At 39.7% G+C, this 26,602-nt stretch overlaps 1 protein-coding gene across 4 annotated transcripts in view; it reads left to right on the top strand.

Moving 5' to 3' along the window:
- PIK3C2G (phosphatidylinositol-4-phosphate 3-kinase catalytic subunit type 2 gamma) overlaps window positions 1-26,602 on the top strand; it is a 220,371-nt gene that overhangs the window by 133,708 nt on the left and 60,061 nt on the right. For 3 of the 4 annotated variants that reach the window (XM_085324048.1, XM_085324047.1, XM_085324049.1), the window contains exons 24-26: window positions 11,663-11,819; window positions 16,075-16,184; window positions 26,035-26,227. In XM_085324048.1, the coding sequence (XP_085180174.1) occupies window positions 11,663-11,819; window positions 16,075-16,184; window positions 26,035-26,227 (460 nt within the window). Of the gene's footprint in view, window positions 1-11,662; window positions 11,820-16,074; window positions 16,185-23,066; window positions 23,161-26,034; window positions 26,228-26,602 lie in introns of those variants that run through there. The other variant, XM_085324051.1, reaches the window with a different exon arrangement.

Below are 26,602 nucleotides of genomic sequence, written 5' to 3'. Positions count from 1 at the left end.
AGGCCCTGACAGTGAAAAATAATGATAGTAAAGTTGATATACACATCATAAGAACTAGCTTAATGAATAAATGAGACCATAGTGGTTTAAAAAGTGTGTTCAGCTGCCTCAGGAACACAGGAGATGCCTTCTAGTTTGATGTTCCTGCCTCTAAAGATAGATGCTAATGTAAAAATAGTATAGGTAAAACTGTAATCAGAAATGAGATTTTGAATTTACAGTTAGAAATATTTTCCTGCATTAGATATCTCAAACAGCAGTAGAAATGGCAGAAAAGAGAGTTAAAAAGAGTTAAAAGCATGTTATCTGGTAAGGACTTTATTGCTGGTTATTTGGTTGAAGAATGTAGGTCAAAATATTAGGTGCATGCTGTGAATATCCAAGCTCTGTAGTTTACCTAAGCCAAGGCTATTCAGGATGTTCAGGAACATTTCTATGCAATATATATTCTAATAAATATTCTAGGCAGAATCCTTTCCCGGGTCCCAGGATCATACCGGCTGGGAGAGGCCTCTGAATGTCTATAGTCAGCCTCCTTCTCAAAACAAGGTCAACACTGAATTCAGACCAGTTTGTTTACAGCTTTGTCTAGTTGAATCTTGAAGATGTACATGGACTACCTCTCCAGTCAACCTGTTTCAATATTTAAGCTTTTGATGAGACTGGGGCAGGAGGGACACACTAGTGGAAGACCTGTGTCACCAAGTAAAGGAGCTACAAGAGGAAGGCAGCAGACTGCAAAGCAACAGAGATAATGAAAAGGGTATTGATCAGATCTTCTCAGAGACTCTGCAGGTACAAGAGGACCCTCAACCCCTAGCTGTACCAAAGAAGAGGCAGCAGAATCTGTGCTTATGGGGTTGAGAAATTGAGATTCCCGTGATGGCAGAGGCTAGAAGCTTGTAACTTCCGGCACCGGGAGGACATCTCATGCTTCACATGCAGATCTGTACCTACAGAGCAGGTTCAGTGTACTGGCAGCAGAAAAGGGGCTGGAAGCTCTCATCAAATGAAGCATCAGTGCTGGCTGAACCTGAGCCACACAGCAGCAGCAGGAAAAAGCAGTGAGTGGTATCAATGAGAGACTCCCTGCTGTGGGAGATGGAGGCCCTTGTCTGCTGACATGTCTTGTTGTCTAGGGAGATTTCTGCTTGCCAAGGGTTCGGATTCAGGACACTGTGGAAAGATTGCCAAGTTTTCTCTCACTCTCAGACTGCTACTCTTGCTGCATATGAAACGTGATCCTGGAGCTTATCAAGCACAGCAGGGTATATCAAGCAAGACTGCGTGGCTCTGAGGCTGAGGATCAAGGACTTGGGGACCCATCTAATTTTCCTCTGAATCTTGCTGGTGAGCAGGAAGGGCTTGAAGAGGAGTGATGTATTCTGTGGGTCAACAGTTGTTTGTGCAGCTAGTATCAACAACAGGGCCTTGGCTTTTATGATCATGGGACTTTCTTTGAGGATCAAAGACTGCTTGGAAGAGATGTGACCTACCTGACAAAAAGTGAGGTAAAAGCGTCTTTGCCAACAGGGTAGCTAATCTGATAAGGAGACCTTTAAAGTTGGTACACCATTGGGGGCGAGGGGCAATAACCCACACTCAAGAGAAATAATGGTGGACCAGCTTGGCAAGCAAAGGGTGTAGGGTGATAGGGGCAATAGAGATCTCATAATGAGCAGAACAAGACTGAAGAGGGGCCAACCTCATATATATGCACACAGATAAGTACTGAGAGGACAGCATTATGTTGGAAACTCTTACACCTTTTTTCGGAAATCAGTGTGGCTTGGTGCCTGTCTGAAATGCCTGCAATCTAATGCACGTAGTGTGGGGAACAGACAGGAGGAATTAGAGGTCTGTGTGCAGTTTCAGGATGATGATCTCATTGGGATCACATAAAAGTGGTGAGATAGCTCGTACACCTGGAATACTGCAACAGCTGGATACAGGCGGCTTTTCCAGATGGACAGTCCAGGGCAGTGAGGTGGGACTTACCCTTGCTGTGAGAGAGCAGCAGGAATGCCTGGAGCTCTGCATAGGGATATGTGATGAGCAAGCTGAAAGCTGATGGGTCAGGATTAGAGGGCAACCTAAGATAGGCGATGTTGTGATGGGTACTACAGAATGCCTGATCAGGAAGAAGAAAGAGGCCTTCTTCAGGCAACTGAAAGAAGCCTTATATTTACAGTCCCTGGTCCTCATGGAAGACTTGAACTGCTCTTATATCTGCTGGACAGGCAACATAGTAGGGAACAAGCAACGTCGGAAGTTTATGGAATGCATTGAGGACAACATCTTAACTCAGTTAACTCAATCTTAACTCTTTCTTAACAAGAACCTGATGAGGAGAGTTGCTCTGCTAGACCTCATACTTACAAACAAGGAAGAACTTGTCTCATATATAAAGCTTTGGCTGCAGTCACCATGCAGTGGTGGAGTTCAGGATCCTTAGAGGAGGAAACAAGGCAAAATGTAGAATCACAACCTTGGATATCAGGAGAGCAGACTTTGACCAGTTCAAAAACCTCCTTGGAAGAATGCTATAGGAGCCAGTCCTGGGGAGAGGAGGGGTTCAGGAGAGCTAGGTGGTTTTCAAGGATCACCTCCTCCACACTCAAGATTGGTCTATCTCAATATAGAGGAAGTCAAGCAAAGGCAGCAGGAGGTATGCTTGGATGAACAAGGAGCTCTTGACTAAACTCCAGGATGAAAAGGAAGGATACGAGAAGTGGAAGCAGGGACAAATTATGCAGGACAAATATAGAGACATTGTCCAAGAATGCAGGGCAGGAGTTAGGAAAGACAAAGTCTACCTGCCATTGACTCTGAAGGGCAGAAGGAAGGGCTTTTGCAACTACATCAGCAGCAAAAGGAAGAGTAGGGAAAATGTGGGCTTATTATTGAACAGGGCAAGGGACCTGGTAAAGGGAACGTGAAAGATGGCAAAATGCCTAATGCCTTCTTTGCTTCCGTCTTTACTAGTAGGATTTGCCTTAAGGAATGCCAGGCCCCTGAGATGCATAGGAAAGTGTGAAGAAAGGAATACTTTCCTTTGGTGATGAGAGATCAGTTTGTTTATATACAAACTGGAGATGCACATAGTCCATGGTACCTCATGGCATGAACCTGCAAATGCTGAGGGAGCTATCCACTGTCATTGTAAGGCCGGTCTCGACTATCTTTGAAAGGTCATGACAATTGTGGCAGATTTCTGATGACGGGAGAAAAGCAAATGTTACTTCTTCAAGAGCAAGAAGGAGGATCCAGGGAACTAAAATTGGTCAGCATCACCTTGATCCCTGGGAAGGCAATGGAGCAAATAATCCTGGAAACTATTTTGAAACAAGTGAAGGATGAGAAGGTGATGGAGTATCAGCATGGATTTACAAAGGGGATATCATGCTTGACTAACCTGATAGCTTTCTACTATGAGATGACTGGCTTGGTGGATGAGAGAAGAGCAATGTTGAGGGCTGGACTAGATGATCTCCAGAGGTCCCTTCCAACCTTACAAATTCTATGATTCTGTGATGTTGTTTATCTTGACTGTAGCAAGACTTTTGACATTGTCTCCTATAACATCTTCATAAATAAACTGATGAAGGATGAGCTAGATCAGTGGATGGTGAGGTGGACTGAAAACTGGAAAAACTGCTGAGCTGAAAGGTTTGTGATCAGTGGCATGAAGTTCAACTGGAGGCCAGCTCCTACTAATGAGTAGTCTGTACTGAGACCAATACTTCTGAGCATCTTTATTAACGACCACGATGGTAGGACAGAATGAATCCTTAGCAGGTTTGCAGGTGATGCAAAATTGGGAGGAGTGGCTGATAAACCAGATAGTGGCACTGCCATTCAGAGAGACCTCAGCAAGCTGGAGAAATGGGCCAACAGCAATCTCATGAAGTCCAACAATGGCAAATGCAAAGTCCTGCGCCTGTGGGCTGCACTAGTCCAGGCTGGGGTCTGACTGACTGGAGAGCAGCTTTATAGAGAAGGACCTGGTGGTTCTGGTGAACAACAAGTTGACCATAACCCAAGAACACACCCTTGCTGCAAAGAAGGCCAACAGCCTCCTGGACATGCATTGCCAGCAAGCTGAGGGAGTTGATCCTTCCCTTCTACTCAGCCCCAGTGAGGCCACATCTGGAGTGTTGTGTCCAGTTTTGGGCTCCCCATACAAGAGGACATGGACCTATTGGAGCAAGTCCAGTGAAAGGCCACAAAGATGATTAAGTGGCTGGAGACATCAGAGGAGATGCTGAGAGATCTGGAACTGTTTTGCCTGGAAAAGAGAAAGTTCAGGGGGGATCTTATTTGCGTGTCTAAATTCTTGATGGGAGGGAGTAAAGAAGAGGGAGCTAGACTCTTCTCCATGTTGTCCAGTGACAGGACAGGAGGCAATGAGCACAAATTTAAACAGAGGAAACATTTCAAACATAAGGAAAAACTTTACTATATGGGTTCTTGAACATTGGAACAGGCTTCCCGGAGAGGAGGTGGAGTCTCCATCCTTGGAGATATTCAAAACACAGTTTGACATAGTAGTAGCCTGTTTTAACTGACCCTGCTTTGAAGAGGGTTGGGCTGGACTAGACAGTCTCCACAGGTCCCTTACAACCTTGTCTAATCTGTGATTGTGTGCATGCAGGGATGCTGTGGGAGACTATGTTAAAAATCTTGCTAACGTCAAGGTAGACAACATCCACTGATCTAGTCATTTCATTATAGAAAGCAATCAGATTAGTCAAGCATGTTTTGCTCTTCTCCTTCATCTGCGCAGAAACAGCTTCTGAGAGTTCTTGCACTGTGATTTTCCCAAGGACAGAAGTGAGACTGTATTTTCCTGGATTGTCTTTCTTTCTTCTATTCTTTTTGAAAACGCATTCAGCTTTTGCTTTTTCCAGTTATCAGGCACATTCCCCACTTTCCATAATCTTTCCAAGATGATAAGGAGTGCTGTCACAATGACATCGTCCAACTCCTGCAGCACCCTCAGGTGCAGCCCATCTGGTCCTGTGGACTTGTATGCATGGAGTTCTCTCAAGTAATCTGTGACTCAACCCTCACGCATTGCAGATAGTTCCTCTCCTCTTTGAACCTCCCTGGTAAGAGGAAAGGCCTGAGAGACGTTGTCAGTGAAGACAGTTGAAGAAAGTTTTGCATAGCTCAACTGTCACTCATTTGGCAGTAGGCCTACATTTTCCATGTTCATTCTTTCACTTGTAATGTATCAATAAAGTTTTTCTTGTTGCTCTTGAAGTCCGTTGCCAGTTTTAACTCTAGTTAAGCTTTGGCTTTCCTAACACCATTTCTGTATGCTTGAGCAAGGTCTCTATATTTCTCCTTGTAGCCAGTCTGATATATGTCCTTTTTGCCTTAAAACGCAGTCATGAGTTCCCTGCTTAGCCAAGTGAGTCTCCATCTATCTGTTACTGGAAATAAAAGCTATCAAAAATAGAATTCAGAGTAAACTCCTCGGGATAAATAAATTCTGGTTTTGTGGGAAGCTGTTTAAAATTTGTTAATTCATTTTTCTCTTCTACTCCCTTTTAAAGCATTGTAATTACTGTTTGGCATTTGAAATTCAGACTGTCATTTTGTTTAGACATAGATGAGTATACGTCAGTTCTGGCTGATTTGGGAAATATAGTCCCAGTGAGTGGCTTTGTACTCTTTTTCTGAGTAGATACAGCTCTGTGGAACTATTTACAAGACCTCTTCAGTAAAAGAAACAAAAAGTAGAAAAGTCAAGTAAACAGTATTGCAACACAAGCCAGTGATAATGTAAGCAATAGCAACCCTCATTGAAGTCAGTGGCAAAACTGCTGTTGAGTTTAACAAGGGAAGTATTTATATTTTATGCAAAGCTGAGATCTATATTCTATTATGGGATCACTTAAAGTATGTTTACATCATTTAGATTCTATGCTTGCTCAAGAGAATATAATCCCTGTAACAACGATCACAAGAAAAATAAGCACTGTGGCATTTTCCTGGAGTGACTACCTTTGCTGAGTAGTTATTCTTTCCAGTAGAAGGTAATTTTATGAAACAGAGAAGAAATATTCGATATCATATAACTTGATGTAAGTTAATGTATCCTTAGTTGAACATTTGCCACTTTCACAAATAACATTCTCATCAGTTCAGAAGTCACTATCTCGATAAAAGTATTACAAAGTGCCAATCTGCTTATACAAACAATTTTAGAAAGTGGTTACCTGTGTTTCTGTGTCAAAAAGGAATGATATATCAAATGGCATTCCTTTGCAGTTTGTTAGGGGACTGATATCTTTCCATATTTTCATAGCAGGCAGTATGATGGGATAGAGAGTACGTTTCTTAATTTTGTAGTAGACATCTATCATGAATTTTTTGATCGTGTTAAAAGTCAAGGTTAGCAGTTGCAGGTAGTTTTCAGAAAGAAATCTGAAGTTACGTTAGACCACAAGCTGAATGAGTTGATGGAATATTATTAGGAAAGCATAATGTGAAGAAATCCTCTTGCTTCATGTGACAGTGGTAAAACCTCAGCTGGAATGCTTTCAACATTTTATTTCAAAAAAGATGTGGACCAATTACAAGGAGTCCAGAGAAAACTATTAAAACTATCAGATATGTAGGAAAAATGGCATATGAGAAAAAATTGAAACAATTATCTACAGAAGATTGGGGGGAAAACATCATAATAGTATGCAAATATATTAGAGGCTGTAAAGAAGACAGGATCCTCATGTTCCCTTAGGAAAGAACAAAAATTACTAGGCTGAAAGCACAGCAAGGTTAGATTATGCATTAAGAAAAAAAAATCTGTAAGTGGAGATACTGGATCAGGAATTTCTTAGGGAGATTGTAGAACTCCACCAATAGGAGTCTTTGAGAACAGGCTACATAAGCTTCTCGGAAGCATGATTGTTGTTGATCTTGTTCTGGTAAGCAGAAAGATGGACTAGATTATCCCTTGTGGTCTCCCTGCCAGGCCTATTTTACATGACACTGTGTGTGGTTGCTTAAGACAAATTTTACTGTGCAGTTTTTTTACTAATTCTTTAATATATGCAAATGATATGCTTGCTCATGTTTTTTCTGTGTCTACAAATATACACATATGATTACTGTGATTAGATGTCTTCATTTAGCTAGAGAAATAAGCACATTCATTTTGTGAGCGTGCCTGCATGTGTTTGTGTATGTGTGTTGTGTGTGTGTTTTTAAACAAGCTTTTGGCTTTTGCTGTAGAGGAAACATTCAAACAATCCCTAAAAGCTTTTCCTATTTTACTGGATGTATCTAAATTCAGTGTAGTCATGCTGAATACTCTCAGGCAGTCTTGACTCAGCCTGAATTATTTTCAAGAAGTCAAGGCACATACAGCGGTAGATGCCATTGCACAGCTGATTTTAAGTTGCAAACACTTCTGTATGGTTTCTCACACTCTGTCTCCTATGTCCATATGATAGCTTGGACTGCATCTGAAAAAAAAAAATGTTCTGAGCTCATTATACTACTGTGTGTGATTTGAACTTTTCACTTTTCCCTAACCACCACTATTAGGAAGTTTAGATTGGACTAGAGTAGAGGTCATACATTTTTGATTGTCTGTCTGCGTTTGCTACTTAATAAAAAAGGAGGTCAACACATCTTTCTTAAATATTCTATACCATAGGATTCGTAATAGGAGAAACTAAAACTATTGTTGACATTACAGGTTTTGTTATCAGCTTACATCTGATGTTTCATAGCAGTGGTCAGCAAATCTTGACAATCTAACTGGTTTTCTAAGGGTGCAGCATATTTCTAACCTATAGTATAGTCTTAGTAAGTGTTCCCATCACCCCAGCTAAGTTTGTTTTTGCATGATGATCTGTTCAGTTTCTTGAGGTTTTCTTTCTTTCCTCCCTCTCATGACGTATCATCCAAACATTCGTAATCTCCAGAGGAACTGTAAAACACATTCCCATAAAAATTTTGAATCTCTGAAAGCAATACACAATAAAAAAAACATAACTGGCCTTGCTTTTCCATGAATGACTTGAGTAAACTCCCTTGTCACAACTGAAGCAACAAATAACCCATTAAGGTCCAGCACTGCAGACAGACTCTATCGTAAGTAAAGGTATTGCCTTTTTGACTGGTTTTGATTATAAAACCAAAGGGCTCATTAATCCTTCTCATTAATGAGATCATCTAGTGGAAAAATGAAAAGAAAAAGAGGTGTGATAAGGAATTTTTAATGATTCTTTTGGTGGGAGCTGTGCTTACAGACTATACATGGTTGGCCTTGCTCAAGCCACACCAGTCCCTAGCTTTTTCGCTAGAAATGGTGGTATCCAACATTCTAACCCATAGGTTAATAGGTTGTTCAAGGATGCTTCACTTCTTTATTTTTTTCACCACAGAGAGAGGGGAAAAAAAAAAAAAAAAAAAAAAAAAAGAAGAGGAAGAAGAAGCTCTTGGTCCACAGATTTAAAGTTCCACAGGTAGAAGGCTGTTCCTTGAAAATACCTCATCAAAGGAGAGCATTAAGAGAATGGCTACCATCTTGAGTCATTTTTGCTAAATGGGTGCCAGCCGTTTCATTAACTTGATTGAAATAGCAGATTGAAATAGATACAGATTTTAGGCCAAGGGGGTCTTTTCCCCATGACTGTGCAGCAGTCTCACTGGTCTTCAAGCATCCTGTGGATTTAAAGTGTTACAGGGCTTAGCTGTGATCTTAAGTTTATGTTGTGATATGCAATATTTGTTTCATGGTTAGCTCTTTTAGATGACTTCGTGTGAACGCATTATGTAAGAGATTTATGTCCAAACGGGTGATATGTCTTTCACAGTTATTATTATGAGGGCTTTGGATGCATTGCTGATCTTTTGATGAAATGCTGTCGTGTAATACAAGGCTATCCATTAGAAATGTAGCTGTTTAATATAGAAATGCAGGTTGTGAACCTGAGTGAGCTTCGTGTGTGATAAATTAGAAAAACCATGACAGCTATTACTATTTTCCTTGCAGAGTCTAAAACAGCTGGTATTGTTTCCTGATGTTGGAAATTTTCACGTGGATGATGGACTGTGGACTTGCAAAATTGGCTACTTGCAATTTTATTGCAGTAATTTTTAGATTATCTAATTCCTACCTGTTTTTATATTCCAAAGGAGTTTATAAAAGCAGCAAAAAACCTTTTGCATGTATGCACAGACATTCAGCCCTGTAGATCTGATTTTTTCAAAATGCTAGAGATACTGTTCAATGAGTAAGGATCTCCTCCCACTAGAACTTAGTTTTTTAATATTGTCATGAAAAATAACTCTGCTGTTCTTTCTAGTGGATCTTGTCTCCTATACTAAGTTATTTTTGTTTTGATTGCAAGGTGCTCCCTTTGTGAGCAACTAGCTTAATTAGATACTTGCAGGCATGGGGCTGATTTACTGCAAGGATTAGCATGGGAGAGAGACTCTGATGTCATGAAACCTTGAGCAAAGCCAGGCTTAAATGCTCCAAGGGAAGGCAATTTTCTACATCATATTTTCCAAATTAATAAGGTAGGACAGGTCTGCCACCTTAGAATAAAAAGTCTTAAATGACACTGAGAAACTTTAGACCTTTGTAAAACAGTTTAAAATCTTCATGCAACTTAACTTAATCTGCAAATAATACAAATGCTAACATCTATGAGTTACATGTTCAAATGAATCTTTTAGCAACAGCAATAAAAAAATTGGTCAATGTTGCAGTCACTGCATTATGTGGAAACTGGCCTGAAGCCCAACACGACAATGTTTTACGCCATATTTCTTCCAATAAAGTAATTTCTGATTGCACTATCTATTTTCAGCTCAAGTAGCTTAATGTAGGATACTTGGAGCAGTTCAGAAAGGGCTATTTTGTCAAGGGACATGTACAAATTGTGTCTTTTGATAGTTGGACATCAGAAATCAAAGATGATTTTTGAACATAATACAAGTTAGGGGAGCTTTAAAGCAGCAATTTTGACATGGGCTCTTTTAGCCCAAGGACCTGACTGCGGATGAGAAACTGAGGTTTGATTTTTAAACATTGTCAAGATGCCAAAATGCTTTCAAATCAGAATTTGAGTTAAAATTCTATCCACTGATAAGTGAAAATACTAATAGTGTTAACTTTCTAGCTCTCTCTCTCTTTTGTATTGGTTTCAACAAATTGGCTTCTGTGATTCAAATTGCATCAATGTCTTTATATGACTTTATGTCAATGTTATATATCTCTGTTAAAAGATAAGCTAAAATATTAATTAAATGCAGGTCACAAAATCACATTTTACACAATAGAGAAAAATGTAAAAGGAAAGAGTAAGAATGAATGCTGTGGATCTTCATCATTTCTAGTACTACCTCTCTGAAACTGAAGAATGTGTTATGAAAACTTAATGAATTGGGCTGCTTTGAGATGACCAGTGCCTATGGGAGATCTTTTTTTAAAGGTGGCTTCACGCAAAACAGGAAATATTTCCAGTAGTAAGGATGGGAAAACAGTCTAAACATTTCTTGAGGCTAAGACCTCCAGCTGTAGCGTGGAATCTCACTGCAACTTGACTTTTTTCCACAGCAGTACAAGGTAAACAGTTCCATAGGAAAATGTAGAAAACCTCCTGGGAAGTCTTTTTAGTCTCTTTTAAGAAGGAATCAACAAGCAGAGTGGGGTCAGGCTCAGCCCACATGAGGTTTTAGCAAGAAACAAGCTTACATCCTCAAATCTGTTTCTGCATTTGAGCTTCCCTTGAATATTTAGATTATTCAAATTCATTTCAAATTAATGGTTAACCTCCTGTACATATTTCCTTGGAATATAGCCATCTAATCTGTTTACATGCATCTGAATACACAGTTGTGATGAGTAAATCACTGCTGTATTTTTTTCTGTGCTAGGATGCAGTATTTCAGGCCTTTCTGAAGCTATGATGGGATTGTTAGCAGAAGCCTGGCTAGTTCATTTTATTCTGCAATAACATACCATAGCTACAAATGGTGCAAGTGATAAGAAAAAAAAAAGACAGGACATGGTGTCAAGTTCTGCTTCTTATTTAGTTTAGGGTGAATCCAGAATAACTGTGTAGAAAACAAGTGAAAGTATTTAGGTTTATTCTGTTGTAACTTGGGTCAGAAACATGCCTTCAGAAAGCTGTATATTTAAGGGCAGCACCATATATTATGGGTATTTTTTTTTCTTTTTTGGATAGTCCAATTCTAGTTTGTTTCTTAAATATGCTTCTTGTCTAGTAGGGAGTTGATAATTATATCCCATACTGTTCGAGTACAACATTTAAATGCCAAGAGATAATATGTTTCCAGATTCACATTCAGGCAGGAATCAAGAAATAAAAGCAATGAGAGTTTAAAAAGAAAAAATAAAAATATGTTAAAGGAAAATAAGTAAGCCTCAAACTTGTTCAGTTACTGGATTCTCACTAGGAAACTCTTGCTGTGAGACCTTTCTCTGCCACAATTAATCAGTGCCACCAAACAGAGAAACAGAGCTGTCCACATTTAAGGAAGGGAGAGATGAAATAACGAGGAAGGTAATACTGGAGAAACAAATGTGAATAATGAGTTACAAGTATTAACTATCTTGCATGATTTTTTTTTTCTGTGAAATTCTTCATGCAATTGTTCTCTTTTCAAGGGACCGAGCTCCCTTCATCTTCACATCAGAGATGGAGTATTTCATCACAGAAGGTGGAAAAAACCCGCAGCGTTTCCAAGATTTTGTGGAGCTTTGTTGTCGAGCTTATAATATAGTCAGGAAACACAGCCAGTTACTTCTGAACCTGCTGGAGATGGTAAGAAGCTTGAGGATGAAACCAAAAATCAATTTCCTCTGGTGTCCTTTTCCCTTCTAAGACTTTGCTGCTGCCTCCTGAAGCACTGGGATTTAAAGAGGTACCAGCTGATACTTTCTGTGCAAGAAAATTATCTATGAGCATCGAATTTCATGTGTAAATATCTAACAAAAGCAAAACTAGGTTTTCTGTTTTTCCTTTTCTAATGGATCCTTTTTGGCAAAATTGAAGAAACTGTACAAGAACTCAGGGTACAAATTTTACATTCAAAAATTTCACTTAGCGCTTTTTCTGGGTCTTCAAGCAATTGTTTATCAATCCCTTTCATGCTTACAACAAGACAAAAAAACTAAGTAGTCCACAGAGTGGCTGATGTCAAGTACGTAGCAGCACTGCAGCTAACATCGGTACCACTGGACTGTTTTTTTTGCACAATTCCACCTTCGCTTCGTAGGAGGGCAAATACAGGAAAGAGCAAGCGCTGTGCTCATTGAGACTGTACAAAATCCTTTTACACAAGAAGCATTAAAGACCCTTGAGAGTTTTTATCCTTTAATGTTCCCACTGATTCACATGCTGTAGCAGACACTGTAAGTTCTTTATGCTGCTGTTTACTTGCTTGTGAGAAGTTAATGACAGAACTTTCGCACCTTATATGCGGAATGAGAATATTAAATTAACTAGTATTTGCAAAGTGATTTCAGTTACTTGGCTAAGACATGCCTCTAAAGCTCAAATCCAGGGCCCAGGGCAAAGCCTAGGTAACTGGTCTGTACATGAAAAAGGTCTTTACACGGTTGTTAATAGAATCCCTATTGAGACTGGGGAGCAGTCAAGAAGTCTCTCTATAAAAACTGCTTCAGCTTCAACTTCTGTGATAGGGAGAGAAAAAATAACTGGAATTTGCTTATCATGTTTCTGTCTTGTCCACGGATCCTTGTGCATTGTGAATTAAGTCATTACACAATACAGAGCAGAAAGGTTTGCCCTAAATCTTTGAACCCTGCTTCTAAGCACTCACAAATGTGCAGCAAAACTGCATTCCCATCATAAAGCATAATTTTAGCAAGCATATGGTAACCACATTGGCTGAAAACAGTGTGGCAGATACTGTCTAAGAAGTCGTAGATACTGTCCAAGATACAGGTGTAGCAAATACTGTCCAAGAAGTAGAAGAGCCTCTAGAAAACTCAGGAGCACCCATGTCCCCTGGTCCATAGCAATTATTTCTGCATTTCTGGATAGATTTTTAAATCCTAAACTGCATGCTACAAACACGGCTATCCCTCTGCCAATCCCCTTGTTCCTGATGCAGTCTCTTTTTCTGCAGTCCACAGAGAATTTGATGTTAGATTACCCTGGGAAACAGAGAGAAGGAGGTAGGAAAATGTTCTCTGCAAGATCGCTGAAATAGCCAGCTATCTGTGCTTGGCTATAGCTCGGATTTCTCTATATTCAGGGCATGCTGCATCTCCTTTTATTTCTCCTAATCTGTGAGGAGAGGTAAGAGGACTGCTATAAATCAGTATTGTAGATACATGCATTTAGCATTTGGCAATGAACTGCAGTTCAGTTGGTTGTGTTGCATTTCATAATTGAAGAATAAGTGCCAGCATGCTACCATTCCATTGATGGACACTGTATTAAAAAAAAAAAAAAAAAAAGGAGGGGGATGAATTTAAAAATGCCTCATTTTCCCCAGTTATATTTGTAAAGGGGAGTCTGGTTATTCACTAGAAATGGGGCATCAGTTACAAACTGTAAGGATTGAACTAACTGCTGCCTATTTCAATGAATGACAATCTGAGATTTTTCTAAACGTGTGAAAATCTGCATCATCTATTTTACCTTCCCCTCTCATCTTCTATGTTCTGAAATACTGTTTGTAAAATGTAGTTAAAAAATCCGAATAAGGCCATTTCCAAAAAGTGCGTGCTTGACAGGAGTTGTAAACTCTGTTCTGGATGGTCAGTAATTGCTAGTGGTTTTTAGCAAACTGCGATTATGAACCACAAGTCGTTTTCTTGGCCCAATATGAGACTTAAGGCGTTTTCTTGGTGGTGAGGAGCATGTTTCTAGAACCATTCCAGTGTTTGCTACTGGGAGTAAGAAATAATCCATGAAGTTCTCATCACTCTCAAAAGTAGGAACATCTGTGGCAGGCCCAAGAGTCTTGCTGGCAGAGTTCAGCTGCATAAATGCCTGCAGTTCTTCAGCTTTGCTCTTACTAAAGAATTGATGTGAACTATTATAAAATGGGTTTCCAGAGAACACAAACACCATTTGACTAGTTTATAAAAAATGCAAAATCCATTACTGTCATAAAGATTTTTCAGATAGAAAATTATTAACAAGAGCTTAGAGGTGACATGAGACAGCAAGTAATTGATCCAGATGCCTATAGTGTGGATGGAGAAACAGGTAGAAACAAGTAGAACTAATAGAGTAAAACAGGAGACATTGTGCCTACATGGAATATTTATTTCTCCAGCATCCTCTGGCCCCAGAACAGTAATTTCAGCTTTCTACAACTTAGAAACACCATCTGGGAGAAGAGGATCAGTAAAGATTCCTGTTTTGGAGGACCCTGCATTGAGACTGCATGCCAACACTGTTCATTTTACACAGGATGGTGAGCTGGGCTTTACACACAGCTTCACTCAGTGGGTTATAAAGTCTCTGATGTTCAAGTGTGGTAGGTCAAGACTTACATGGAGTCAAAATAAGGGAGTAATGCATGCATTTGTTTAGGCTTCTATTGACATTTTATTTCCCCTGGGGTAGCTGAGACTTTTGTATAAGGGTAGCAGATGTAGCAAGTCTCCTAGGGGAGCCCATGGCCTTCTGGAGCAGTAGCTGAAGGCTGGGCGAATTACACTAGGCATCGGAAATGGCACTAGATTCTTATATTTTGTCACTTTAGTCACTTTTTAGGTGACCTATAGGTGTTTTCCAAATAGTTGCTGCATGTCTTTTCTAACTAGCATCTAGGGTCACTCACCACAGTTTTAAGAAGTCTCATCCACCGATGGAATAGAAACAAGAAAGAGGATATTCTATATGGAATAAGAGGATTGAAACATTAAAATAATCTTCTAGGACTTCTTGTAGCCAACAAAGCACTGTGTAGGTGCTGCCCAGCTAAAAACACGTTTTGCTTCTTCAGCAAATGTTTTTCCATCTTCTGCAATGCAAAAAATCCCAAAAGGTTCTGGTTTTTAGTTGCACTACAGATCATTCAGGCAAGAGTCATATTATATTCTTAACTGGCATTGTTCTCTATTCTAATGCAAGGAAAGAAGTTTCATTTGCCTGTGATACAATTCCCTGTTTTTAAAAGGACAGAAGCTGTTACCATCTTTTATAACTGGGTTAGAGACATACAAATAAATAGCACTGCATGTCCTTAAGTGCTGAATGTTGTTACTACCCCTGCTGTCAACTCACTTATCAAGTTTCACCCAGTCAAGAAAATAAGCTACTTAAATTCACCTCATCAAGCTATCTATCTTTTTGCTCTTTGCTAGTCAGAACTCTGTGAAACAGTAATTTAACTGTCCAGTGGTGGTACAGACTGGGTCTGGTATGAAGCAAAATTTTCCTCATAATGCCAAAAATAAAATATACAAAACGTTAAAACTTGGCTTTAAAAATACCCAGAAGGTTTGCAGGAATAAGGAAAACAACATATGGCCCTATCCCTTTTCCGCTTTCTCTATGCATCTCTCTACCAAACCTTAAAACAACAACAATGCTTCTCTTTGACTTTATCCTCAAAATTCAGTGGCCTTTCTGTCTGCTGTAGACATAAATATCGATGAATAATGCTCAAGTAGTGATTGCAAATTCATATATATTTCCTTCAGAGCAATGTGAGGGAATTAATTTTTTTCTCCAGTACATGCAATGCATCACTCAACTGACTGTGATCATTAAGAAAAATCAGTAGATTTTGAAGTGAATTGAAATTATTTTTGTTGCTGACATTTTAAAGTGCCTGGAGAGAGTTGTATGGGTAACTGGACACACACAGTTGTCTCACCTCATTGTAACTTTAGTTACAACAAGCAGAATATTTGCATTATCTGTCTTTTGAACCTAACTTATCCAACTAACAGAAATACCAGAAATACTCTCAGCTCCCTCCCTTGTTAATGGAGAATGATACACTTCTCCAGAGAGCAGTACTCCCATTTCATTTAAATTGCTTTTAACTAATACAGTAGACTAATGATATATATATTTTTATTTTAAGATGCTGCATGCAGGATTGCCTGAACTAAATAGCACTCAGGATCTGAAGTATGTGTATGACAACCTTCGTCCCCAGGACTCAGACCTCCAGGCCACAAGCTACTTTACAAGGTAAAAGCAGAAAAGAATCTAGAGAGCTTATGACCTTCAGGCATGAAGCAAAGCTGCCAAATTGTAAAAAGTAAAGTAAAGTAAACAAAACAAAACAAAACATTAGCACAGTTTATCTCTTACTTTAAGAGACTGTAATCAGCAAAATTACGCAGAAGAATAATTTGTCTTTGAGTGTTTATTTTTAAAAGTCAATTCCTTATGCTTATTACCAATCTCAAGTTTCTGAAAGAATCACAGATGTGCACTGTGATACACTTGTTACAAGTTTCATATTAAGTGTCTAGAGTTTTCCTTCAGCTTGCTTGGTGCAAACACACTGATTTATTTCTAGTCAGCTTTCCTCTCTGGTTTTAAATGCACAAGCTCAATACAACAAAATCTGGATTGCAGACACTTTGGATAATTGTTTGAATCATAGAATCACAAAATGGTTGAGGCTGGAAGGGACCTCTGGAGATCATCTAGTCCAAGCACCCTGCTCAAGCAGGGTCACCTAGAGCATGTTAGACAGGATTGCATCCAAGCGGGCCTTGAAGATCTCCAGAGAAGAAGACTCCACAACCTCTCTGGGCAACCTGCTCCAGGGCTCTGTCACTCTCACAGGGAAGAAATTCCCCCTCACGGTCAGGCAGAACTTCCTGTGCTTCAGTTTCTGCCCATTGCCTCTTGTCCTGTCACACGGGACAACTGAAAAGAGTTTGTCCCCGTCCCCTTGACACCCTCCCTTCAGGTACTTGTACACATTGATAAGATCCCCCCTCAGTCTTCTCTTCCCCAGGCTGAAGAGGCCCAGCTCTCGCAGCCGTTCCTCACAGGGCAGGTGCTCCAGCCCTCTGATATCTTTGTAGCCCTACGCTGGACTCTCTCCAGTAGCTCCATGTCTCTCTCATACTGGGGAGCCCAGAACTGGACACAGTACTCGAGATGAGGCCTTGCCAGAGCTGAGTGGAGGGGCTGGATCACCTCCCTTGACCTGCTGGCAGCACTCTTCCCAATGCACCCCAGGAGACCATTGGCCTTCTTGGCCACAAGGGCACATCGCTGGCTCATGGTCAATCTGTCATCCACCAGCACTCCCAGGTTTTTCTCCGCAGAGCTGCTCTCCAGAAGGTCAGCCCCCTGCTTGTACTGGTGCCTGGGGTTATTTTCCCCTAGGTTCAGGACTCTGCACTTGCCCTTGTTGAACCTCATGAGGTTCCTGACATCCAAAATTTTTGAGTCTGAATAATGTTTGCAGTGAGCTTTGTAAAGTCTTTCACAAAAGATTTGGCTTATTAGTGGACCAAATACTGAGCCAGAACATCCAATTTCTATATTTTACTCCTTATTCTGACCTTCTTTTGACCTTCCATGTTGCTTCAGGCAAGTTGTTTTCTCTCTCTTAGCCATAGGTATTCCATATGCAGAATGGTAATGATTTCTCCTTTTAAGCACTTAACAGATCTATCACAGAAAAGCATCACATGTGAGTATAGGTATATTTAAGGCTTGATTTGTGTTAGGATAATAAAACCTTTCACTTGTTTGTGATAATAACGGGGGTTTATTGATTGCAGATTGACTGCAGATGACCTATATAAAATGAGTTTGATGTCCTCAGTCCTGATCTTTTGGGACAAGCCTCTGCATCACATAAAATTCCAACTGTTTTTGTAATGATGCTCTAGATGGAGCCAATGTTGATTGAATGGACTTGGAAACTCACTTTCCCATTCTAGGCACAGTACAAGAAAAGCTCTCCCTGTCGCAGCCTGTCCTGTACAGCACCATCGTTTCCCAAGGACAGGCTGTGAATTCACAGTGCCCTGGATGCCACACAGACATGCACAGCAAGTCAGATCCTTCCGATCTCTTCTCCCCGTGCTGAGTGCAGGGCACGTGTCCAGTTTGTGGCGCTGGGCTCCAAGCGAAGGGCTCTTTTCAAAGGCAGAGGCCTAAGGGGCACTCCCACAAGGATGCATGCTTCTCTGCGCTGTGCAAAGCGCCTCAAGGCAGGAGCGATCCCCCTCCCCTTCAGTGCAGCCACAGAGCACATTGCAATGATTAAATGAGATGGAAGCTTGAACTGGAGCAGCTGAACCACTTTCATTACTCCTACAGAAGCCCATGTGAAGACTTTTGCCAATTTGATCAGCATTGTTTACATGTTTCCTTTTCATGTATTAGAATCAGAAACTGAGGCTGTGAGTTTAGAGGAAGCTGGAACAGAAGCCTAAAGAGTTTAAGACCCTTCTTTGAAGAAAAAGAAGGGAACTTCACAAAGCTGTCATTCCATCGCTTTGCACATAGTAGAGCATTCAGTTCCTTGTATTTTTATATTCTTTCCCTCTCACCTTAACAAGATTGTTTTGTTTTAAAATTTAATTACAGCTTCACATTTTCTGTCAACTCCTACCTTATCCTTTCCTTAAAAATTCACATATTCCCAAATCACAGACATGTATTTCCACTTCAGTAGGAAACATGCAGCTCTTAATTAAAATATAAAAATCTCAATTCTGCCGAATAGGTTGGGTGGTGGTGCTTGTCTCCCTAGAGTAAAGCATTTCATTTAATTAGTGAAAAAAGGCTAGGATATGTGTAACAACTAGGGAGCTGTGAGCCTTGAGAGTAGGAATTGCATTAGTGTCATGCAAAGCCTGGAGCTGGGGCTCTGCAATCTTCTGGAGGTAGAAAGAATCCATATGCTTTTCAGCTGGGTAGGACTGTGGTTAGGGTTCAGTTCAGTACAGTCTTGCTCATCCAGGAGATGAAGGATGAGGGCTGGGGTCAGTACAGGGCTATACCTCCTCACTCTTTTGGAGGCTGATGTGGTGATTGAGGTGTTTTGAGGATTAAGGTGAGGGAAGTGAGGGACTTCAGAGTGGGAATTCAACTGAAGTCTTTCTTAGATGAAGCAGGTGGGATAAGAGCTGGTATAGGAAGGAAATGTGGCTCAGCAGTGTTTTGGAAATGGGAAGAGTCAGTGTGCTTTGTTGCTTGGTAAGGTTCATATTAGGATTAGAGTTACAGTTACGGTTGCGGTTAGGGAGCTGTGGATCTGTACTGAAATCCTGCCCAACCCAGAGAGACCGTGTGTGAGTCTCAGAGACCAACATGTCCTGCTTCAGCTGGAGTTCTTGTTAGGGTTGGTGTTAAGGAAATGAAAGCCTTCAGGTTGGAAATTCCACTCAAGTCCTGCTTACTAGCAAAACTGCCATCATGGTGCAGCTCTGTATAGTGCTGTGTGCTCAGTTCTTATTTGGAGCTGTATTTTCTGCTTTGATACTTCTAGTGAACTCCTGAGCTGTTGTTCCAATTTCCTTCAAAATGCTGAAGTGTAAATTTGTTATTGTCCATAAAGGTCATTGTAGCACACAGAAAATTCAGATATTGCTAGGGTGCATATTTTCTTCTTTAATACTCTTAGTTAATGTTTATGTATGGTTTTGTTACGTATGCTCATTTGCAAGAAGAAACACCTTTCATGAATTTCCATGGATTTGATTTCACTTGGTGCTTTTGTCTTGCTTTACACTTATTTCTAATCATGTTTGAATATAATCAATTCATGTTAATTTAACACATGTATTAACTAAGATTTTACAGATGTAAAGATAGGCAGAACACCTGGGTTCACATCAGCTCTCCAGGCAGTCTTTAAGATGGTCTAATATCCAGATCCATGTAGAACTTAATTCCCTAAGCATTTACCATCCTCCCCCTAGAATGTTACTATATTGTGGGTTTTGATAGCTTTGCATTACCTACAATGTCTTTATGCAATCCTTCAGCAAAATTCTTCCCTACCTGCTTGCTGTACAGAAACTCAGGATGAGGGAGAATCCAAACATAGTTCTCATAGTTAATCTGTAGTTTATTCCTCCAACTATTTTTCAGGCTGTCCTAGAAAGCCTGTGAAATTGGAAGCTCTGATTATTACCACAGCTTCCAGTCTCTCTCAGTTCTCCTGTAATGTAGCTGCTTTTTCTCTTTAATTACTTCCTTAAACATTTTGTTATTTTGAAAAAAAAGTTCCTTTTTAGATTATGAGTGTGGTCATTGGAATGTTAAAAACTGCCAACAAAAAGTTATTTCTTGTTCTAAGTACAGGGTAGTTACTGTCGTCTTTCAGATTCTATTATATAGTGTATCTGCTGAAAAACCTAACCTTCTGCTAGTGGAAATAAGAGAACAGTATTTCTCTGTATTTCTGGAGAAATAGGTTGCTTTTAGCAATTGTCTACGTTTAGTTTGAGCAATAATATAACATTGCCTGCAGTGTTATTTAAGAACAACATGAAACGATGAATGGCATCACAAATATTCCTAGCAAAACAATGTTCTTTTGTTCTTTGCCTTTCACCTTCTTAGCCAACAGAATAATGCTACTGAAGCTTGGACTTTAAAATGCTGAGCTTTTTCCAGAATGTAAAGCATTCTGTGTTTTAGCAAATTCTTTTGCTCTCATTCTTGATTTAAGACACATTCAATAATCTGTGGTTGCATTTGTGTACAATTTTCTTCTCACATTGGGTCAGTTCACTGATGAGCAGCAGCATTAAACCTCACAGATCATGGCCTTCTGGAAGGTCATGCTCTTGGATCCTGGATAGACAATGTACCAGTTGAGAGTTAAACAAGGGTTTCTGTATTTGCTTGTCATTTCCATGCACCTAGTGCCAAATGAAACACTCTCGTCTCTCCAGCATCTGCCCTGAACTCAGTTTGATCCTTGAAAATGAATTTGATCCTTTCCCCTCCCTGTTTTCCTCTTCCACTGACAGCACTGTTTTACCAGTGAAACAAGGAAGCTATCTTTCTTCTGGATATAAATTTCCTCTTTGGTTTTCTACAAAGTGCAATCTTCAAATGTCAGCATGGTATCGCATACTGCCTGACATTTTAATGTGCTTGTAAAGTTATGCATAGTTCTTTATCATTTAAAATTATTTTTAAGGGATCAAAGTTAGCCTAATGCAGTGAATGGAGTTGATTTGAACTGATTGCAATATGCAATTCAACTCCCTCATAGAAACCCTTGAATACAAGATGCACTGTGGTTCTGCCAATTATCAGAGAAACAGCATTGTGTATCTTCAGCAGCCTGATTGAGGGAATCAGGTGTCATCTGTCATCTTTATTGCCATTAGGTACTGGTCATTGCCTAAGTCAAGCATATCCAGTCCAAACCACAATGCCAGCAATTACAAAACTGGACAATTCACAGTAACTCCTTTCAAAACAAATTCACAGTAATTCCTTTCAAAACACAAGACTAATCTCAAGTCAGTCACCCAAACCCTGTTTCGTAGCTGGCTGCAGATATTCCAGCAACAAATCTCCCACATATAGCTGAGACACTACTGAAAACTAGCGACTTCTGAAAGGGCATAGAAAAAACAACCTTATTAAACTTTTTTCTAGCTGCAATCAAGCAGTTTGTAAAGATCACAATATATGTGTCTCGTAGGAACAGAATCAAACTTCCTCCTCAAAATTATGTTGTTTGAGGCGTTTGTACTGTTGTACAAAACCCTGCATGCAGTACACAGCTCTTGGGACCAGCTCAGGGAAGAGGAATGTCCTCTTTCCTGGGAGAGGTACGTAGGAGGACTACTAGGGATGAAACAAAACTGGAATGTGCACCTCAGGGGAGCTCCTAGTGTGTTCAACCTGCAGGATCAGACTAGAGTTAATCTGAGATAAACTTTCAAAAGGTATCTAGTGTAGCTACTGGAGACTCAGCACCAGGTTTCACGCAGGAAATCTGCTTCTGTTGGACTTCAGTGCTTTCTAATGTAGGCTTAGCCTGTGGTGACCATGAGGAGTCTACAAGCCTGGATTGCATAGTCTAGTGAAACAAAGGGTAAGAAGAGCATCATACATATTATCACAGCAGGAAGTAAAATATTAAACTGAAGGATTATTGCTGCTGTACACAAAAAGGATATCAACTGTCTGTGAATAAATGTTGCTGAAAATTAGAAAAGGTCTGTCCGTGAAAACAGTAACTTTCTGGAAAAGTGCTTCTGTTAAGGGTCACTGGAGGCATACTACCTAACTTATTTTAAAATGGAGCCTGGTAAATTCATTGATGGAAAAGTTGGGTGTAAATCTCAATGAAAAAGACTTTTCCAAAAGAAATGTCATTTACATTAACATTTGACAATTGTTATGAAAATAAATTTTACTCACTGACCTCTAAATTATTTTCAGAATATTTCATATTATTTTTATATAATTCGTGGAAATGAGATGCATGATGCCACCATGATTGATAAAAAAAAATGATTCTAAAGTTTGGGACTGAAGATTTATTATTACACATACAAAGGCTAAGACTGGATAACTGGTCAGTGACAGTGAGCCCATGTACTCTTGAGAGTCAGTGGAGAATGGCTGGTGTGTCCAAAAAGATGTAAGCACCAGCCCTCAGAATACTTCTCCCAAAGTGCCTACTTCCTAAAAAAATCAAAACCCCAACAACTATTAATCACTCTTAAAAATATTTGCTGAACTTTTCATCCATCTCTGTGTACAGAAGCAGCCAACCAGTCTGTGTGTGTTCTGCCTGATACAGTAATTTGATAGTGCTGTACAAGGACCATGAGCCAAATCTGAAAGTCAAATTCAGTTCAACAGGTGGAAGGCACAAAGTCATTGCCTGTGAATAATACCAAATATTGATCTCACCTTTTTGAGAAGTAGGTCAGACACTAATCTGACTAGGAAAGCAGTATTGTCATGTGGAAAACGTATGTTTCTGTCTGAAAATTTTGTGTTACAATTCACAATGAAGATTACTCTAGTTAATGACAACTTTCTGTTATTTCTAGTTAACCTATGCATTTGATGCCTTTACCTTGATACCATTTGATACCTTCTCATCTACATTAGGAGTTAATTCTCTGAACAGCTTGGGCTACCAGAGCTTTGCCTACGTCCTTGCTACTGCCCAGCCAGCTGTAGGCACAGGCAAAGATGGTAATGACCTAGGGCACAAGAGGGCCTCAGCAATGGATACTCATGACCTTGCTGCCTATTTCGCCTTTGGCTAACTTTCACGTCGCTGGAGAGAAGAGAAGGTGTGTAGAGATCTCCAAAAGTTCAAGGAGAAGGCTCCAACATGACTTCTTATGATGAGCTTAAGTCCTAGCAGGGCCCAGTGAGGCAGAAAGGGGAATCAGAGGAGAGCTCCCAATCTGAGTGTTGCCTACCGAGCACGAGCCCCTGACCCTGCCTGACCTTTCAGTTTGTGCTCTGCTGACCACCACGGATCTGTCCTGCAGGAGAACGCGGTGTGCAGTGAATTACTTGTGTGACTGGAGATGTAGGATATAGTTTCACCAGTCTTTCCGTCCAACCAGCAACATCAACTCTGAGGGGCTTCTAACCTCATCTGCCACAAAGCCACCTCCTCCTTTCCTCACTGTGCTCTTTGCCATAGCTGCTGTGACTGTGAGACATAGTGTAGTAAACTGGGTCTGTGAACTGATCTACACCAAAAATAAGCTGCAAAACTTAAAAAGATAAGACACGTGGGTCTGATGTACCACACTGCTATACACATAGTTAGGAATCAGCAGTAGAGAGGGTCTGAGAAAGAGCAGGGTTTCCTTAAGCCAGTTAGTCTTTGAAAGAAAATGCAGAGAACCATAACCAGCGTTGTTCCACCTTGCTGTGAAAGCACACTCTGAGGTGTCAGCAGAACAGCAAAAGATGTCTTTTCAGTTCCTTGTTTGTAATATGAACTAAGGATTACCTGATGCTTTCTATTATTACAGATAGGCATGCACACAGAGAAAACAAAAAAATACAGAGAGGGAGAAAAAGGTAATGCCTCTGTTTTTATTTTCTAAACATAATCTTTTTTTAAACAACTCACTGAGAAAATGTGCAAGAAAAACAAAAGCTTCTGTTTAGGTTTAAAGAAAAGGAGTGTGATTAACAATCTTTGTGTTAAAAGCATTTTAGAAGCTTAATGGACCAATGGAAAGAACAACAAGCTATTAAAATAGTAAATTGTATAGATGATGGTATTCTGATATCAACTGCTCTGCGATAGTGATAATGTCTGAATTAATAGAATGTCTGAATTAATATTAGTCTATAAACAGAAACACTTTTAATATGAATTAAAATGCACTGTATTTAGTGGTAAAATTAATATGCCTTTTATAGTAACATCACAGATTTCCTGCTTTGCTATAGTGTGGGCAAGTTACAAATTCTATAAGCTGAATCATAGCTGAGTGATTTAGCAAGTGATTAAACTACATGTTAAATCAAATACAGAGCAGCTAAAAAGAAAAGTTAACCTCAGATGCAGCCTAACTAATCAGCACTGTATTGATTTTCTACTAATATTTTGAATTGAGATATATTTTCTTTTTTTTCCATTTGAGTATTAATTTGTTCTTTATTATATAATCTGTGTATATCTCTTTTTGGAGAATTTAATTCCTAACTAAGAGTTGACTGAATCCGTTCAGAGATAACTCCTCTTATACTACAGTAAGAAAAAAATATATACATCTTAGTTCCTCCATCATCACTCAGTTTAATGTGCGTAATTTTTACATGATAAATTTGCACAGTATTTTGAATGAAATCTCAAGCTGATGGAGGTTATCTACAAGTAGAAATGTTCTTTCTGGCGTGGCTGCATATGTGAAATATATGGACTTAAGACACAATGTCTGAGATCATGAAAATTAGGTCTTGATTATGCCTAATTAAAATGACAATTGACACAACTGCTTAACTTTTAAATATGGACTGATTAGGTGATTAAGAGTATGATAGCCCTTAATGTACGCCAGCTAAGCAAGTTAGATATGGTCCAAAATTGAAAAAAAAATCCATTTGGTAGTGTTCTGGTACTATGTAGTGTGAAACTAACAGGTTGTTGTTTTATAACATCTAAATCTATCTAGAATATCTTCAGAGAGCTGTAGAAATAAGCAGAGAAAGACAAAAAAAAATGATATCACAAGGTAAATTGATTCTAACCAGCAATTGGATTCAACAAGGCAGGTGTTTTCTAATGAGTACTGCTTCTTACTCTTCAATGACCAGTGATTATCTTGCCATGTTATTTCTCAAGTAGAGTTCACTTTGATGTTAAGACAAATTCACACTATATATTTATATGTGTATCTAGTTGTTTTCTATTTACTGTGCCTTTTTCTGATGAAAGATCTCAAAGCTCTAGGAACTTAGAAGTATATTCTGTTTTTTCTTGCACAGGAATGAAATGGGGGAAGATGGCATAGGGAGAAACTTCCTCTATTTTTCCTTCATCTTCTGCAGCTCCACAGGGATAGCACTTTTAACTCCTGGATAGGGCATTTAGCAGCACACCTAAATACAGCTAGATCACAAATTGGACACGAGAGATTTTCAGCCCTGTGCAAACCCTTGGAAGTCCATGTGAGGTTAATGTAACCAAAAGGAGGGTGCTAGGACACACTCCCCTGCCTGTCGAAGGGAGCCCATGGTCTTCTACCATAGAATTCCTCAAAATATCTATGGCAACAGTCTGGCTCTCTCTAGTGTCTGAAAGAAGGCTAATGTATATCCAGTATCCAGTCCTTGAATAATAACTACCTCGGGTTAAGCCATCTGATGAGCTATAGCAAGAGCATTCACCTGAGCAGTGGAGCTAAAGGGCTGGTTATGCTGTATTGATTGAAATAGTGTCAGCTGGTGTGAACTCAAGTACATGTTCCTGGGAGGTGGCTTTTAGGTTTGGGGGGTTTTTTTTGTTTGTTTTTGCATCCATGAAACCAAGGGTCAAAAAATGGAAACAGAAGAGATGCATCAATGCTGCCTCTTCTTTCTGTTTTGTTTGTTTGTTTTGCAGGAAAATAAAGGAAAGTTTGGAGTGCTTTCCTGTCAAACTCAATAACCTGATCCACACACTTGTACAGATGTCCGTGACAGGCTCTGCCAACCCTGCAACTCCAGAGGTTGTTCCCCAAGAATGGATCATGCTGGATGCAGAGAAGGCAATTGCAAGAGCAACCATTTTAGGGTTCAAGAAAAAGCCTGACTCTGTATGTACTGCTTTCTGAGCTTGCTCTCGCTTACCTAAATCTTTAACTACCCTTCCTTCTTGCACATGCTTCTTCCTCTGTTATATAAGATATGTTTGTGCCACATTGGAAGAATCACTGGATAAGCAGCAGTGCCATAAGCAACGAGATACTGGAGAGAAATAACACCAGGCAGACAGCTATTAGCAGGGAGCCATTAAGGAGAACAGTTCCTGCCCTATAGTGAAAAATAAATCAAGGGCTAATTAAAGCATCCAGAAGGAAAGCATGGCACAAAATTAGGAGGCCTCATGGAAATCAGAGGCTGTTATATGATGCTTTAATGGTGCATTATTAGTTTTCACATACTGCAGTGATCTTTCAGTGTTTGAATTG

The sequence above is a fragment of the Rhea americana genome, unplaced genomic scaffold (assembly GCF_003343005.1).
Source record: "Rhea americana isolate MKP2758 unplaced genomic scaffold, rheAme1 scaffold_9, whole genome shotgun sequence".
NCBI lineage: Eukaryota > Metazoa > Chordata > Aves > Rheiformes > Rheidae > Rhea > Rhea americana.
Note: the sequence above shows the minus strand (reverse complement) of the source record. Positions and strands in the feature narration are given on the sequence as shown.